This window comes from Rattus rattus, chromosome 5 (genome assembly GCF_011064425.1).
Source record: "Rattus rattus isolate New Zealand chromosome 5, Rrattus_CSIRO_v1, whole genome shotgun sequence".
Lineage (NCBI taxonomy): Eukaryota > Metazoa > Chordata > Mammalia > Rodentia > Muridae > Rattus > Rattus rattus.
The window spans coordinates 65,573,052-65,587,584 of NC_046158.1; the positions used below are offsets into that span (position 1 = coordinate 65,573,052).

Below are 14,533 nucleotides of genomic sequence, written 5' to 3' on the forward strand. Positions count from 1 at the left end.
AGGGCTTATTTGGCTTACACTTTCCGATCACAATCCATCATTGGAGGAAGTCAGCAGAGGAACTCAGGCAGGGCTGAAACCTGAAGGCAGAAGCTGAAGCAGAGGCCATGGAGGGTGCTGCTTACTGGCTTGCTTCCCTGGCTTGCTTCCCTGGCTTGCTCAGCGTGCCTTCTTTTATTTTTTTTTTTACTATATTAATTTATTCATTTATTCACTTTACATCCTGATCACTGCCACCCCTTCCTCCCAGTCCCCCCCACACACATGGCCCCTCCCCTTCACATCTAAGAAGTGGGTGGTCTCTCCTGGGGAACCAATCCACCCTGGCACCTCAAGTCACTATCTTCTTATAGAACTTATCCAGACCAGGGATAGCACCACCCATAATAGGTTTGGCCCCTCCATTGATCACTAATTGAGAAAATGTCCTACAGCTGGATCTCGTGGAGGCTTTTCCTCAACTGAGGCTCCTTTCTCTGTGATGACTCCAGTTGGTGTCAAGTTGACACACAAAACCAGCCAATATACCTTGTCAATTTGACACACAATCATATCTCCTTATGTCCAAATGAAAATAACCAGGTCATAATAATGCCTAATATGTAAACACATTGTAAATTTAGAATAGGTGGCAATGCCCCTTGGGGAACATCTATTTCACAAAATAGAAGCTTAGCTGGGTGGGATCTTAACCTTAGGTCACCATTCCCTTTAATTGCATTTAATATCTTTAATTTGTTTATCTTCTTGAAAACAGGATTTGATTCCAGTCCACTTCTTGGTAACCCTTTAACCCTTGAACCATACATTTTGTTTGTATTTTTCCTTTCTCGCTTGCTACATTAGATCAAAGTGTTCTTCATAAGAGTGAACCACAGGACAGAGTCTATTCTAGGCTGTTTTGAGATTTGTCAATACAAGTAAACTAATCTCTTTACCTTAGCCTCAGGCAGACTCTTCAGACAAGGGCAAAAAGCAGACACATTCTTCACCAAAATATCACAAGAATGATCGCTAGGCGACATACTAAAATTCTTCTCCTCTGAAACCTCCTGAACCAGGCTTCCAGGTTAACTCACTCTCGGCACCACTGTCTTCCATGCTGTTATTAGTGTAGCCTGTTAAGCCCCACTTAAAACATTCTACTACTTTCCTAATTCAAAGTCCCAAAATTCTCATTCCTTAAAGCAAAAGCATTGTCAGTCCTATCACAGCAATATTCCACTCCTGTTACCAACTTCTGTCTTTGTTAGAGTTTTATTGCTACATAGAAACCATGACCAAAGTAATTCTTATAAAAGCTAGTATCTAATTGGGGCTGGCTTACAATTTCAGAGGTTTAATCCAATATCATCAAGGTGGAAAGCAAGACAGTTCCAGGCAGACACGGTGATGGAGGAGCTGAGAGTTCTACATTTTGATGAGAAGACAGCCAGGCAGATATTAGATTCCACACTAGGCAGGCAGAGCTTCAGCATAGGAGACCTTAAAGCCCACACGCACAATGCATGCTTCCTCCAACGAGGTCACATCTACTCCAGTAAGTCCATACTTCCCAGTAGTGCCACTCTCTGTGAGCCAAGCATTCAAACACATGAATCTATGGGGGCCAAACCTATTCAAACCACCACATTCCTGCCTGCTTCCAAGTACCTCCTTTGTGCCTGCTCAATTAGCAAAGCATTCATGTACTCACTATTCAGTGAAGAACCGGGCAATGCCATACTGGCTAATATCCTCCTTGTTCTCTAGCAGCTGACACACTGCATCCTCCATGTACGTGAGGACATGTCGCTGAGCTGCAAATAGAAGGAAAGAGAAAATGGGAGAGATTAAAATAACAAAAAGTCCTCTCAATCCCAATGAGAGGCCATGTAAGTCAAGGTGTTATCTCTGACCTGGGGGAGTGGACTAGAACAGAGGCAAAGCTTGCTGGCCGTAACTGAGCTATGGTGCTAAAGGGTGAAGGAAATGAGTGCAGAACATGACCTACTGAGACCTGACTAGCTGTCATTCCCACTGTTCATTCTTATTTTCAATAACTAAGAGTTTCAGCTCCACTCTTCCCTCTACATCTTCCACCCTTTCCAACTGTGCATGGTCAAAATGTATTTCAAGAAATGGATGATCCGATTCTAAAGAAAATTCAGATTTAATTTTAAAACATCACTGGAAAAGGTTAGGGACCATGAAAATTTCAGTGCTGTTACAGATTTATATCATTAACCTTGGGAAATAGCAATAAATTATTAGATATACTTTTTATGAAGATTTATTTATTATTTATATGAGTACACTGTAGCTGTCTTCAGACACACCAGAAGAGAGCATTGGATCCCATTACGGATGATTGTGAGCCACCATGTGGTTGCTGGGATTTGAACTCAGGACCTCTGGAAGAGCAGTCAGTGCTCTTAACCACCGAGCCATCTCTCCAGCACCTAGATATACTTTTTATGGTATACATACAACCTGCATATGTTGTGACTAAGAAATGTGTGAACTAAGCACAGGCTTGTCAAAATAAGCTCAACTCAGAAAAACAAAGTATCAAGGAGACTGTTATGGACTAAGAAGAGGGTCAAAAGGGAGTGGGACACAGAAGGTAGAAGAACAGAGTATGAGAAAAGTCGCAGTAAAATCTGTTAATTTGTGCCATAATTAACATATATTAATTTAATTTTTTAAAAACATGGTCTTAGATAGACAGGTTTGACTTTTAATTTGGCTTTTTGAAACGGGAGGCTAGTTGGGAATCACTATGTAGACTAGTTTGGCCTAGAACTCACAGAGATCTGCCTGCCTCTGCCTCCTGAGTATTGGGATTAAGGACATGTACCTCTGTCCCTGGTGTAAGAGTACATGACTGTTAGAAGGACCTGAGTTTGAGTAACTGCCTTTTGAAGCTTAATTTTGAATAGTTACTTAACTTATACTTGATTTAGGCTTTATCACGTGTACAAAGCTGTGTAATTTAGTTCCACAGTAAAAAGAGACAGAAAAAAGAAGTGAAGATGCTTGTCAGGTGGTCTCGAGAGCGGCTGTGAAATAATCTATGTCAAATTCTAGCACTGTTTTCAAAATATTAATCATAATCAAGTATATTAAACTGAAAAAATACAGCAGACTAATATTAAAATACAGCCACCCTTCTACCGCTGCTGTGTCCCCTTCTTCTACCCACTTAACACTGATCTTACAAAACTCTTCCTTCCTCGGGCTCTGCGGGTTTTGATGACTTACCTGCACCTAAGGCTAGTACAAGAATCCAGTATCCTCCCCCGACCCTTTGATTGCAAAAAGGAAAGAGTTTCTACTTAGAAGCAAATCCTGGTGCTTCTCCTCCCTAGCTCCAGGGACTAAAAGGAGTGTTTCATAGTAGTTAGAATCAAAGTCTTCTCATCTTGGGGGGAAGGGGGGGGGATGGATTTTTTTTTTTTTTGGAAATAAACTGGAGGGGAGTGGGATCGTACTGGTTTACTAATACAAGCTAAATATCCTCCAGTCAGACACTTAGTCTACCATTTTTGAGCCCCTATCCAACTTATTGAGCAATATGCCAGAAAATGTACTGATTATTATAATGCATTATTTTATTTAATATTAGCAACAATCTTATGACAGGCTATTTGTGGACGTCTACTTTACAGTTAAGATAGCTGAGACTTGACAAATTAAAGCAATCCTCTCAAGATTAGAGCTAGTATAGTGAGAGAACCTGAGATTTACAAAAATTAAAAAAAGAACAACAAGGTTTGTCTTGTTCAAACATTCATGCTTTTCTCAAATGCCTCATCACTGACACTTTACCATCAGCCACAGAAGTCAGTCACACTTATTTCACATAGAACATAAGGCATGAGTGTAGCAAAATCGCCTGAGGGGTGTGGTGCAGTCCTGTCTACGAGAACTGTGGCATACGTGTACATACATGGGTGTCACGTGTGTGAGCGCTCTTCTGTCCTGTCCCTGCCTGCATACCAATCGGCACCTATGTGAAGTCAGGACTTGTCTATGGATTTCTGAGTGTCTAACCAAGAACTGCTCTACTACAAAGTATTCACCCCACCCCTTCGCAGGTCACAAAGTGGAACTAGAAAGTACTGGCTCTTTCTTTAATCGGAGTGAAAGGTAGGAGTTAAAAGACCACAGAGACAGGAGCGGAGGCTCTGCGGTGTGTGGGAATTCCACCCAGTCACAGACCAAGGCTGAAGCGCTCTCTAATTGCTCTCCCTGGTTTCCTCACCTGCATCTTATCAGTCGGGGCGCTCTCTGTGGTTAAGTTACCACCCAACCCCGGAAAATCCTTACAGTTGATCAAACTTCAATGAGACATAGTAAGTCCAAGGCTCTTCTTGCCTGGCAGTGAACGTGGAGAGTGCTCCTTTGTTCTGCTTTGTAAATGCAAAGGAATAAGCTTTAATTTATGTGAGTGATTAAAGAATTCAAACAGCGCACCTGCACCCCCGGAGGGGAAAGATAGCTGGGCACCTGAGCTGCCTTTTTGGAGAAGGAAACACATTTCAGACTGGCTTTTCCTCTTCTGCTGTGCTGTGACTTCCAGAACACGATCAGGATTAAGTCTTCTAACCTGTACCACTAAGGCTTCACTGCCCTGAAATCCCCATTAACGCCTAGCTGCACATGTCATGATCAGGCACTTTGTCTGAGATAGGCACTTATACCTTCGTCATGCTAAAATGAAAAACCCAAGTAAATCAAAGTGTAAGTAAACATTGACTGATCCGTACACGAACCAAGGGAGTGACAGAAACCAGGTCAGAACCATCTTGCGTCTGTTCACTTAGATATACTGATCACCTCCCTCTTTATACTGCAGTGGCTCCTGCTTTAAAATGTCTGGAACTAAAAATGTATCTGATAATAAACTATAGCATTAGAAAATACCTGGAGTGTGCAGAAAGTAACACATCCTGATGATACTGTTGTTGCTGCATACTGACTTTACAGATTAAAGCAGAACACATGAGTCAGGCCACCTATACGTGCGTTACCTACTTCTCTGCTCTTTCTGCAAAATTAATTCTGCAAAAACAGAACCTTACTGCTGGCATTAAGGATTCAAACATGTAATCATCTCAGTATAGTATCTGCCACATAGCATTTGATAGACATTAGCTTCCTGACCACTTATATAAAGTCCTGTTTATCCATTCAAGTATACTAACAAATTATGTTCAAAGATTTAAAGGCTACATAAGATTTTACATTTACCAACAAAGGCATGGTAGCACACGCCTTTAATCCCAGCAACTTGAAAGAGGCATATGGATCTCTGTGAGTCTGAGGCCAGCCTGATCTATATTATGAGTTCCAGGACAGCCAGGGCTATGTAGAGGGACACTGCTCAAAAAATGAATGCCAAAAAAGATTTCTGTATCTATAATACCTTATATAATCATATACCCACTTTAGCTGCAGCTTTTAAACTTGTGGGAAGCATTCACTTATTAGCTGCTAATTACTCAGAAAGCCCTAATTTACATGGGAAAGTCCAAAATGGTTTCCTTTTACCCTCTTCCCAAACATAAATACCATCAAAGTGCAGGCTGTTAATTTCACAATTAAATGATAAGGAAGCCCATTTGGAAATTCTTGCTTGAGGGGTCTAGAATTTCCACCTACATCAGTTACACCATTTTCATTTTTAAATTATCATTTAAAACAGTCTCAACACTTGAGTAAACAAGTCTTACCAGGAATATATTAATGAGTTACTACTCATGCTACCAATAACTCTAAGGAAATAAGCTGTAAGAAAAGGCAGAGTGTATACATATGTATCTTAACCCTGGCTTTCCCTTTTATACTTGTAGTCCTTTTTGAAGTACCCTTTGTCTTTGAATTTTTGAGGCTCAAATGCTGGTTAGCACACATGTCTGCTGAACTAAATTCAAGCTGTACTTTAGGATGAGGAAACTAAGTCCGCTTATTTAGCCACCAGCCTATCCTGTGAACTGCTCGTTCAGTATCTTAGTAAGTTACTGACATCATACAATATATGATCCTGTGAAGTACAAACAGCTAAACGGATTCACAAGCTACCAGATCTCTATGCTTATTATCTGGATCTCCCAGCTTTCTTGGTATTATCTTGGGCCTAGGAAACAGTGTGTTCTGCTATTTCATCATCTATAGGAACATCTTTGATCTTAGCTCACACTTAACCAATTGCCCTTGACCAAAGGGGATGAGGAAATGAGAAAAAGGAGCACATTTGATTCCCACACAGCTCAGTGAAGTAGGCAACAGAGCCTGCTTTGCAGCAGAGAGAGGTCAGGGAGCCCACTGAAGCCTGTGCACCAGGCAGAGCTGGGATTCACACTTAGCCATGACTCCGAAGTTCTTCCACACAAATGACTTCCCACCTCCCAAAAGCAAAGAGGAAGTTAGCTTCTCCTGGAATTCCAGCACACAGGAGACAGAGGCAAGAGGACTGTTACAAATTCAAGACCAACCAGGGCTACACAACAACTCTCTCTCAACAAAACGAGGAGGAAGGAGGAGGGAGGAGGAAGAAAAATAATCAGAAAGACCCCAAACCTTCCATTTGTCCCTTCTCACATGTATTCTTAGCTCTTCACTATTAATATGGGAAATGAAGCTTATGTGGATAAATTAGACAGCTGAGTCATTTGCAGGCCTTTACCCTTTAATAAACACCGCTTGGATTTGAATCACACACTCTAATTTTAATAAACATCTCTAGGCTTTCGATCACACGCTCTAACTTTGCTTAGGGGTTCAGATGACACAGAAAAGCTGCATACTAGCCACAGGATAGCAACCTCGTCAGTTTAAGAGGCAGACCTTCTTCGTTCCTTTTTCTACTTTTCTTCTTGAGACAGGGTTTCATATAGTCCAGGCAGGCTTTGAACTCACTATGTAGGATGACCTTGAACTTCTGATCCTCCTGCCTCCTCGTCAGCCTGAATGTACACAGCACCACAGGCAGTTTTGTGGCACCCAGGGTTTTGGACATGGAAGACAAGCATTCCTACTGAGCTGCATTCCGCACCCTAAGAACAGCACTTTCAGGACATAGATTTGGGCTAACAGGATGGCTCAGGCAGGGTGCTGCCACCAAGCCTGACCTGAGTACAGTCCCCAAGACCCACACAGTAGAAGGGAAGAATGGACTTCTGGTGTGCCTTTGGGTTAACTGAGTGTAACAACTTCCAAAAGCTGTCGACTGACCTCTACACATCATGTTCACACCTCTGCCCCATACACACAATAAATAAACAAACAAATGAACGAACAAATAAATGTTTTGAATCCTCCTATTTTTTTTTTTTTTTTGAGACAGGGTTTCTCTGTGTAAGACTTCGCTGTCCTGGAACTCACTGTGCAGACCAGTGAGTCTGGCCTCGATCTGCCTGCCTCTGCCTCCCAAGTGCTGGGAATAAAGGCATTTATCATCGGTGCCTAGCATTAATAAAATATTTTCTAAATATTTAGAAATACACATTCTGGTTTTGCTTTGTTTTGTCTAAATGACAAAAATATGAACACACATTGTTATTTTCACTTGATGTCTGGTTAACTTTCATAAAACACTATAAAACTAATGTACCCTTTGGTATTCCCAAAGGTACATACTTCCCTTCCAGCAAAGTGCAATCTTTTACATTAATAGTTAATTGTCTGGCCTGGTGGCACGTGCCTTTAATCCCAGCACTTGGGAGGCTGAGGCAAGCAGATCTCTGAGTTTGAGGCCAGCCTTCAAAGTTCCAGGACAGCCAAGGTGACACAGAGAAACTCTATCTCAGGGGGAAAAAAAGTTAATTATAAAACAGACAAAACTAATACATCACTTCTTTGTAGCTAAACCACCAGAATGCGGCTACATAGCTAGTCATACTCATTTACACAAAGGCACACCAGAAGTGGACAAGGCACAAACAAAACACACAAGCTAATGTTATCTCTGCCTACCAGAAAACAAAAGGTGACTAAAGCAGAGGATAAAAAACTGAAATCTATTTCACTCAGTCCAAAGAGGCATTGGACCACTTCATACATGTGCAGAACTGAGAATCCCACATTAAAACAGTCTCTGGTCAGCCATTAATTCTCCCCTCTCGTCTCCTTCCCTAAAACTGGTGGTATATTTTGGGGATGCCAATTAAGGCCTGAGCGCTTAAATTCCAAAGCCAAAGCATTTCCAGACTAAATCTCATAATACAGAATTAGTAGGTTAGAGTCCAAAACGCCAAGCGCCAGGAACTACAGAATCTCTTTTTAAGGCTTCCCTAGCAATTCGGTACTTGGAGTGTTCAGTTAGTTGATCATAACAGAATGTACTTCCCAGACAGAAGACTCTAACATGACATTTACATTTCCCACAGTTATAACTAAGGAACTCATGAAGAACCAGGTTATAACTGTCATGACAAAAGCTTTGTAAAGATAGTTATCAAAGGAGCAATACAGTTAATCAAGTCAACCTGCATAAATTTATTCTCTCTAGAGCACACGATAGATTTTAGTTTCAAACCCAAATTGGTAATCTTGGGGTTGGTCACATGCCGCTTACAATGTTATGTCAGGCAGAGAACAGTAAAGTCAGAAGGAAAGAAGTAACTGTTCAATATAGTTACCTCGAGCTGTAGTTCTTGGGTGTGACAACTTCCAAAAGTTGTCATCTGACCTCTATACATGTACCATGATGTGCAATTTACACATCATGATTAAATTCACAAAGTTTCTACTTAGACAATGTGAGATTTAATTCAAGTTAGTGATAATGGCAATAAGGTACTAACGTAATCCTTAATAATTTACCTTGTATTTTATGTTTAAAGTGCTTTTACAAACAGGCTGGCACTTAGAAAACAGTTCGACAACAGCATACAGACGGGTTCTCAGCTAAGTTGGCTAAACACTCATGGTCTTAGGATCCCTGACATTTTGCCTTGTGAGGAGAAAGCCACTGTCTTAAGAGAGAGATTGTTTTTCAAATGGCAGGCTCACCTGTCAAATCCCCACTAAGAGCTGTCCACAGCCTGCTCATGGATATGGCTGTGACAATTCATGGTAATCCCAGTCATTTCTATTTCTGTTACAAAAGCAAAGGAGGCCATTGTAGATATTTATAGATGCCCCAGAGGCCCAAGCCAACATGCACAGGGACAGCATGGGTGAGTGACTGAATAGCACAGGCTAGACAGGGAGGCCCCAGTTTACTCAGGAAGCTCATGCTAACATTTGGCATTCCTCTACGGTAATGGTATAAAGCATTTCGGAAATACCCTATGAAAACATACTTTAGATCTATTTTACCAAAACCAGTAACCTTTGACCCGTTACTTTTAGGAATGTTGTAATAGGCAATCAACCCTACATTTCCCACCAGGCCCAGTTCAAATATACTCTCTCATCCTTATTCCTGCTACCCACACGCAGCACCTTTTGTTAGACCTCTTGCTTTTAAAGATGGACAGATATCGTGACTCATTTTCCTTCTATCCCCTTTAACACTCAGGATCATTCAGCATCCTCCACACAATAGTCATTCGAATGTTTACTGACTGACTATGTAAACTGTGCCCACTATTTATAAACTGTGGTGTTAGTCTTTATCCAGTGCAGCCACTGCAGGCCTGTACTTCCCAGGTGGGAAACACCAGACTCAAACACTCTGCTTCAGTCTTAGGGTTCTTGCAGGAAGCTACTTTTGTCCTCTTCTCAGTCCCTCTTCACGTTGCCTCTTTAGTGCCCTTCTCTCTATTCCAGTGAGAAAGCACGCGTTCGCTCTGTTGTTACTAAAAGCCTCATTATGTTCAAGGTGAAGTGAAAAACTGCATTCCATGCAATTACCAGTTCCTCACAAATCTGGGGACTACTTGTCATTTGGACATCCAGGGTCTAAATAAAAGAAAGTCCAAATTCTTTTCACTCCTAAAAAACGATTTTCTTTTCTGAGAGAATGGAAGTCCACAGCACAGGAAGCAGTCCTCAGTAAGCCACCGTTCATAAACAGCTTTGCTGAGACTGTAACAAAGGTTCTGTTGTGCTCTTGCATGGCAGGGCCAGTGAGCAGCAGGAGCAGATGAACTCTTTAAGAAATAAGGGTTCTGTCTTCATGCAAATGTTTGCATTAATAAAAAATGAAGAAACCGATATAGAAAATGCAGGCTAGCTGGACATAATAGGTCTCTAAACAGGAGGTTTTTCACGTTTTCCAGGCGGAGTCAGCAGGTCTTTTAAAAACTTTGTCATTCTGAGCATTTCACAGACATCACAAGAAAGACATGCAAATAACAGAAGCAAATCAAAGGACGTCCTGCTGCTCTGCTGGCGCCTCCCTTGCCCAAGCCTGGTTTGTCATTTTCTGTTAACCCTAGTGCTGGATGCTATTCTGCTGAGGAATGGAGTCCCTAGCCCAAGTGGCAGTACATGTCCAGCCAGCTGGCTCCAGCGCTGATAACATCACAATGCAAGCCATGTACCACCACTCAGGGACACGTGCTGCCAGGCAACAAGTGCAGCGTGTGATTTTACACACTCGGCTTGCAAAACTGCATGGGAAAGAGCCTCTAACAAGCCACTTGAGAAGATGTGGTCTTCGGGAGTGTGCACATCACTAAGGAGTTCTCGGAAGGATTTCTGAGGCTCAGTCCTTCAAAGTAAAGGATACTGTCAGGACCAGAAAAAAAAGCTTGAGAGGGGTGGGCAGCTACTGTGTGACAAAGCCATGCACCATGTGCTTAGCCAATCATTAACCTTCAGTACCACAAATTCAGGCAGATATCCCATTTGATATGGAGGAAACTGAGACTTGAGAAGGATATATATTTGCCCAATGGCAAGCCAAGTCTCAAAACCATATGGTGGCAAATTCTCTGCCACTCCATACATTTTTTTATTACACACAATTAACCTTTTTTTCTTCCCAAGGGGAGAGAGAATGGACCAGAGCCTGTTGTATGATAGGAAAGCACCCCAGTGCCGAGCTAAACTCCTAGCCCATACATGGCCCTGCAGAACCACTGGCATGGCCCTCACTCCCCATCTCATCATCTGGATAATTTATTATCCATTTTTAAGAGTGACAGGCTTCAGAGCTGGACATAGTGGCTTATGCCCATAATTCCAGTACTCAGGAGGCTGAGGTAGGGCAATCATCAAGAGTTTGAGGCCAGCCTGGGCTACACAGTAAGCTCCAGCAGAATCAGCTATGAGAAATACTGTTCCCAAACACCACACACACACACACACACACACACACACACACACACACACACACACACACACTATACACACATGCATACTACACTACACCACACACATATATACACACACATACACATGCACACACACACACCAAAAAAGATGAGGTGGCCTTTTAGGCTGTGATAAACATCTGACTTAAGATGCAGATGCTCTATCATGAAATGTGGGCTATAATTTAATGTGCAGTACACAGCATCCAAAGCTCTCCTGAAGGTCATCCATAGATCCTTGAGGTTGTACCACCTATGTGAAGAAGAAAAGAAGGAAGCAGTGGCACCAGCACACATTTCTCCTTCCCGGGATATGCGTGGTCTGTTTTCCTTTTATCTCTCCTCCACCACTCTGCTCTGTTCCCTACCATTATGTTCTGCAACATAATGATGGCCCACTGAAACCCCAACCTGCAAACTCTGTGTCCTCCAACCACTGTTCCTCTCTACCAGGAAGTCAATTAAGCCTCGCCACAGACTCCGCCCATCGGCCTCTGGATTGCACAGTACTCCTTCCATTCCCACAATTGTGCTTTCCATGGCCTCAGTTACTGCAGTCAGGAACTCGGTAAGTACAGGCTTCAGTACTGCATGAGGTCTGCAGACAAGGGAGAGCAGGGATGCAGCAAGGCAGACAGCTCATTACTGCCTCATCACTGTTCCTAGGTTACAGAAGTGTGAGAGGCAGAAAGACCCCACTTCATGTTGTTCAACTCCTATCATCTTACATGAAATAAACCACAGTCCTTACCTTCTGCCCCTCCTGATTCAAGGGTGCAGAATTCTTGGCTTACTTAATGTGACTTTGAAGTTTTCCAAATTTCCATCTATAATCATAATGCTGAAGGGTTTTTTTTTTTTGTACAAAGAAAATAAATCATGACAAAACTGAATTTTGTAATTCCATGGAGATAAAAAAAAAAAAAAAAAGAAAGAAAAAGCTAAAGAAAAATGAATTAAATATGTGCACACTGAGAGTCAAATTGAGCCCACTACCTCTCCATCTCCCACAACTTTTACATTTTCTGCCTTTTAAAACTTTACTTGGCACTGTAGTTTACAAAAAAAAAACTTTTTTTATAGATTTATTATTTATTATATATATAAGTGCACTGTAGCTGTTTTTCAGACACACCAGAAGAGGGCATCAGATCTCATTACAGATGGTTGAGAGCCACCATGTGGTTGCTGGGATTTGAACTCAGGACCTCTGGAAGAGCAGTCGGTGCTCTTAACCGCTGAGCCATCTCTCCAGCCCAGTTTTCAAAATTTTATTAAGTATCCTTATGAAGATATTTCTTTTGAAAAATATCTTGTTTTGTGCTAGAAACCTTTTTATTTTTATCAAAATAATTTACTATCTCTCTATGGCTACATATTCTTTTTTATTTTATCTTATTCCTCAAATCTCCAGGTACAAATTAGAATGTTTCTAAGAATAAAGAGTTTTCTAGAATTTTTTTTTCTTTTTTTTTTTTTCCGGAGCTGGGGATCGAACCCAGGGCCTTGAGCTTCCTAGGCAAGCGCTCTACCACTGAGCTAAATCCCCAACCCCTAGAATTTTTGAATAGCAGTCTCTATCACAAATTATGTAAATTTATGGCTGTTTTCTCTTACTTTATCATGATTGTTGATGCTAGGGTTTTATTGCCCTGCTGGCCTGAAACAGGCTGGCCTCTGTTTCCCAAGTGCACATAAAGGCATGTGTCACCAGACTTGGTGATATTTTCTTTCATAAATCATTCTCCCTTCACAACCCACACACCCACCCACACATACATGGGTTCATGAAAATATCACATTTCTTAGCTTCTCTTGTAGCTGTTTTGCTCATGTAATTAAATTAAGTAAGCAAAATCTTTTAAGTCTTCTAGAAAGTACTTAAAAATAGAAGTAAGTATGATGAAAGAGGTCCTTGATTTACCAAAAGAGATTAAAAAAAAGTTTCTTTAGTGGGGCTGGAGAGATAGTTCAGGGGTTAAGATCACTGACTGCTCTTCAGAGGTCTTGAGTTAAATTCCCAGCAACCACATGGTGGCTCACAACCATCTGTAATGGAGTATGATGCCCTCTTCTGGTGTGTGAAGATGGCTACAGTGGACTCATATACATAAAATAAATAAATCTTAAAAAAAAAATTCCTTCAGTCCTCATGGATTCTGAGGAAGGGACCAGGTCTATGGCTAGGATAAAAAGGGTGACAGAAACCCAAGTCTTCCATAGAGTATGTCTACCCCAGAAGAAAATAACCTTCTACCTTGCAGTTACTTAGTGTTTGTTTTTCATTAAGATATATAGTAATTTTTTGTGTATGTGTATGCACAGACAAGTAGACTTAAGTGGACTACATATGTGTGCAGGAACCCAAGGAGGTCAGAGAAGTCATAATATCCCCTGGAACTGGAGTTACAGGAGATTGTAAGCCATGACATGGGTACTAAAACCTGACCCTGGGTCCTCTGAAAGTGCAGTAAATTCTCTCACCTACCAAGCTCTCTCTCCAGCCCCCATTTTATATGCCTGAGGACACTCTCTTCATCTCTCCTGGAGGCTAGTCTGGAACTCACTCTGGAGTTTGTAGCCATCTTCCTCCCTCGATTCTTGAGTGCTTGAATTACAGGTGTAAGGCACCATGCACAGCTTCCTACTTTGTTTGAACCATATACCTTTTCTAGAAAGTATAGATAGAGGGATCAGATTAATCAGGATGCAAGTATCCAGAGAGCCTTCTGACCTACTGCTGCGTAGACATGGAGGATGAGATGGTGCATGTGCAGACACCATCCAAAAGACACTGCTGTCCTCATACTCACTGTCTAATGGCAGGATAATGATGCTGACAACTTAACAACATTTTAATTGCTCCTGAACGTTTACTACAAAACTCTCTCACATACGTTATCTCTTTGTACCTCACAATCAACCTAGGAGTCAGATAAGGCTGAATTATCTCCATCTTACAAATGCAGTTGCCCAAAGTCACAACGTTTGTATGATAGGATAAAAACTGAACCTCAATCTCATGGTATAACTATTTGCACTGAATCGCAGTGTTAGGATAATTCACAAGGAAGGCTTAAGACAGTCCTGACTAAGCCTAGTTAATTGATAAAAACATGATTATAACATGCCCAGAGCTCACCTGCCAGACAAGCTAGCAAACTGATGTGCTTTGGATGCAGTATGAGACTCGGTCTCAAAGGCTGAGTTAGATAAATAAGGCTGATAGGATGACTCAATAGGTATCGGCACTTACCACTAACCCTGACAACCTGAATTTGATC

The 14,533-nt window shown here is 41.6% G+C and overlaps 1 protein-coding gene across 1 annotated transcript in view; it reads right to left on the reverse strand.

Annotated features, from left to right (window-relative positions):
* C5H11orf49 (chromosome 5 C11orf49 homolog) overlaps nucleotides 1–14,533 on the reverse strand; it is a 158,564-nt gene that overhangs the window by 132,835 nt on the left and 11,196 nt on the right. The window contains exon 2 of the mRNA XM_032903670.1: nucleotides 1,697–1,799. Within this exon, the coding sequence (XP_032759561.1) occupies nucleotides 1,697–1,799 (103 nt within the window). The remainder of the gene's footprint in view (nucleotides 1–1,696; nucleotides 1,800–14,533) is intronic.